The sequence below is a fragment of the Tupaia chinensis genome, unplaced genomic scaffold (genome assembly GCF_000334495.1).
Source record: "Tupaia chinensis unplaced genomic scaffold, TupChi_1.0 Scaffold000258_1, whole genome shotgun sequence".
Lineage (NCBI taxonomy): Eukaryota > Metazoa > Chordata > Mammalia > Scandentia > Tupaiidae > Tupaia > Tupaia belangeri.
In genome coordinates this window covers 1226458-1227798 of record NW_006159738.1, presented here as the reverse complement: position 1 = coordinate 1227798, position 1341 = coordinate 1226458, and the positions used below count along the sequence as shown (strand labels likewise).

The 1341-nt window shown below is 57.4% G+C and overlaps 1 protein-coding gene across 1 annotated transcript in view; it reads left to right on the top strand.

Annotated features, from left to right (window-relative positions):
• The window catches only part of CCDC62 (coiled-coil domain containing 62), a 27705-nt gene that overhangs the window by 14069 nt on the left and 12295 nt on the right, over positions 1 to 1341 (top strand). The window contains exon 10 of the mRNA XM_006149272.3: positions 1339 to 1341. This exon is cut by the window's right edge and continues 538 nt beyond it. Within this exon, the coding sequence (XP_006149334.1) occupies positions 1339 to 1341 (3 nt within the window). The remainder of the gene's footprint in view (positions 1 to 1338) is intronic.

The following is a 1341-nucleotide window of genomic DNA, read 5'->3' as shown; positions in this document are numbered from 1 at the left end:
GCCCGGGCCAGCCAGCCTGGGGCCTGCTCGCCTGTGCCTGCTGGGCTGTGTCTCCGAGGCCGCTCGCCAGCTGGGGGCGTTGCCTGTATATCCCTGCCACTGCCACCGCCACGACCCTGGGCCGACTCAGGGTCCCATTGGAGACAGAAGCCCCGGAGCCCCAAGCTCTTCCTCCTCCTGAACTGCGGTCTCGGGGAGGGACACCGAGTTGAGGTTACTCCTTACAAGCACAACGCGGTTTATGCCTGTACAGAAGGAAGGGCGGCGTTTTCTTTTTCTCTTTTTAAAAACATTTTTGCCAGCAGGCACGTGTGTGCGTGCAGAGAGGGAGAGGGAGAAACACCGCCCTGGGGTATGGCCATGGCACGGTCCCTTCCCCTCATGTCTCACGCCTCTCAGGATCTGGGGCACGCACACCTGCCCCGCTTGTGTCTCAAGCTGCCGGGTCCAGGACAAGTACCTCGCAGTCGGCCACGGGGGCCCCAGCTCCCTTAACCCCCAGGCAGCAGGCTCGCCCAGAGCCGTGCTTTCAGATGGATCGGAGCGACACTCGTGAGAATACTTAAGTATAGGCGACACGAAGAACGTTCGAAGGTTTATGGAGGGACCAGCAGCTGGCGTAATGGCTATGTCGCTGGACTCCTACGTAGTCAACCGCAGTTCAAGTCCCAGCCCCGTGGCTTAAACTCACACCAGGCGCGTGTGTGTGCATGCCCAAGATCCCAAGAGGAGAATGGAGGAGAAGGGGTTGCAGCGTGGCCATCCCCCCGTGGGGTGATTTCTCACTTTCTGTCTGTCTGTCTCTCTCTGGCAAGCACACACATCCTATAACAAGTCTCTCAAAAAAAAAAAAGATTTAGGGAAAGGTTTACACACTTACTACACACTACTTCACTCAGGTAGCTTTCTTGTTTGGGGGCTATAGACAGTAGGTACAATAGGGATGAAGGATGGGGAGGGGATCCTGCGTGTGGGTTTGGGGCAGAAAGTCTGCCTTCCTTGCCCGGAGGAGGGGAGGCGGGATTAGGACCTGCAGAAAGGGCAAGTGTGCCTCGCTGGGTTTAGCCCTACCGTGAGGTCTGGGGAACTATGCAGAGCGACTTCACCTGCCCTGTAACTCCCACTTTCTGTGATGTCCCGTAGCAGAGACCTGTGTCTATCAGACCTTGAAAACAGCCACCCCAGAGTCGATGTGAAGAGGGAGAAAAATCAGAGGTCGCTGGTGAAGGACCAGAAGTTTGAAACCTTATTTGTTCAGCAACATAAGCCAGACAAGAGCCCTTGCGCCGCCCGCCAGGAGGAGCAGCTGCAGGCCAGCGCTGCGACTGGGGGAGTGAGCGT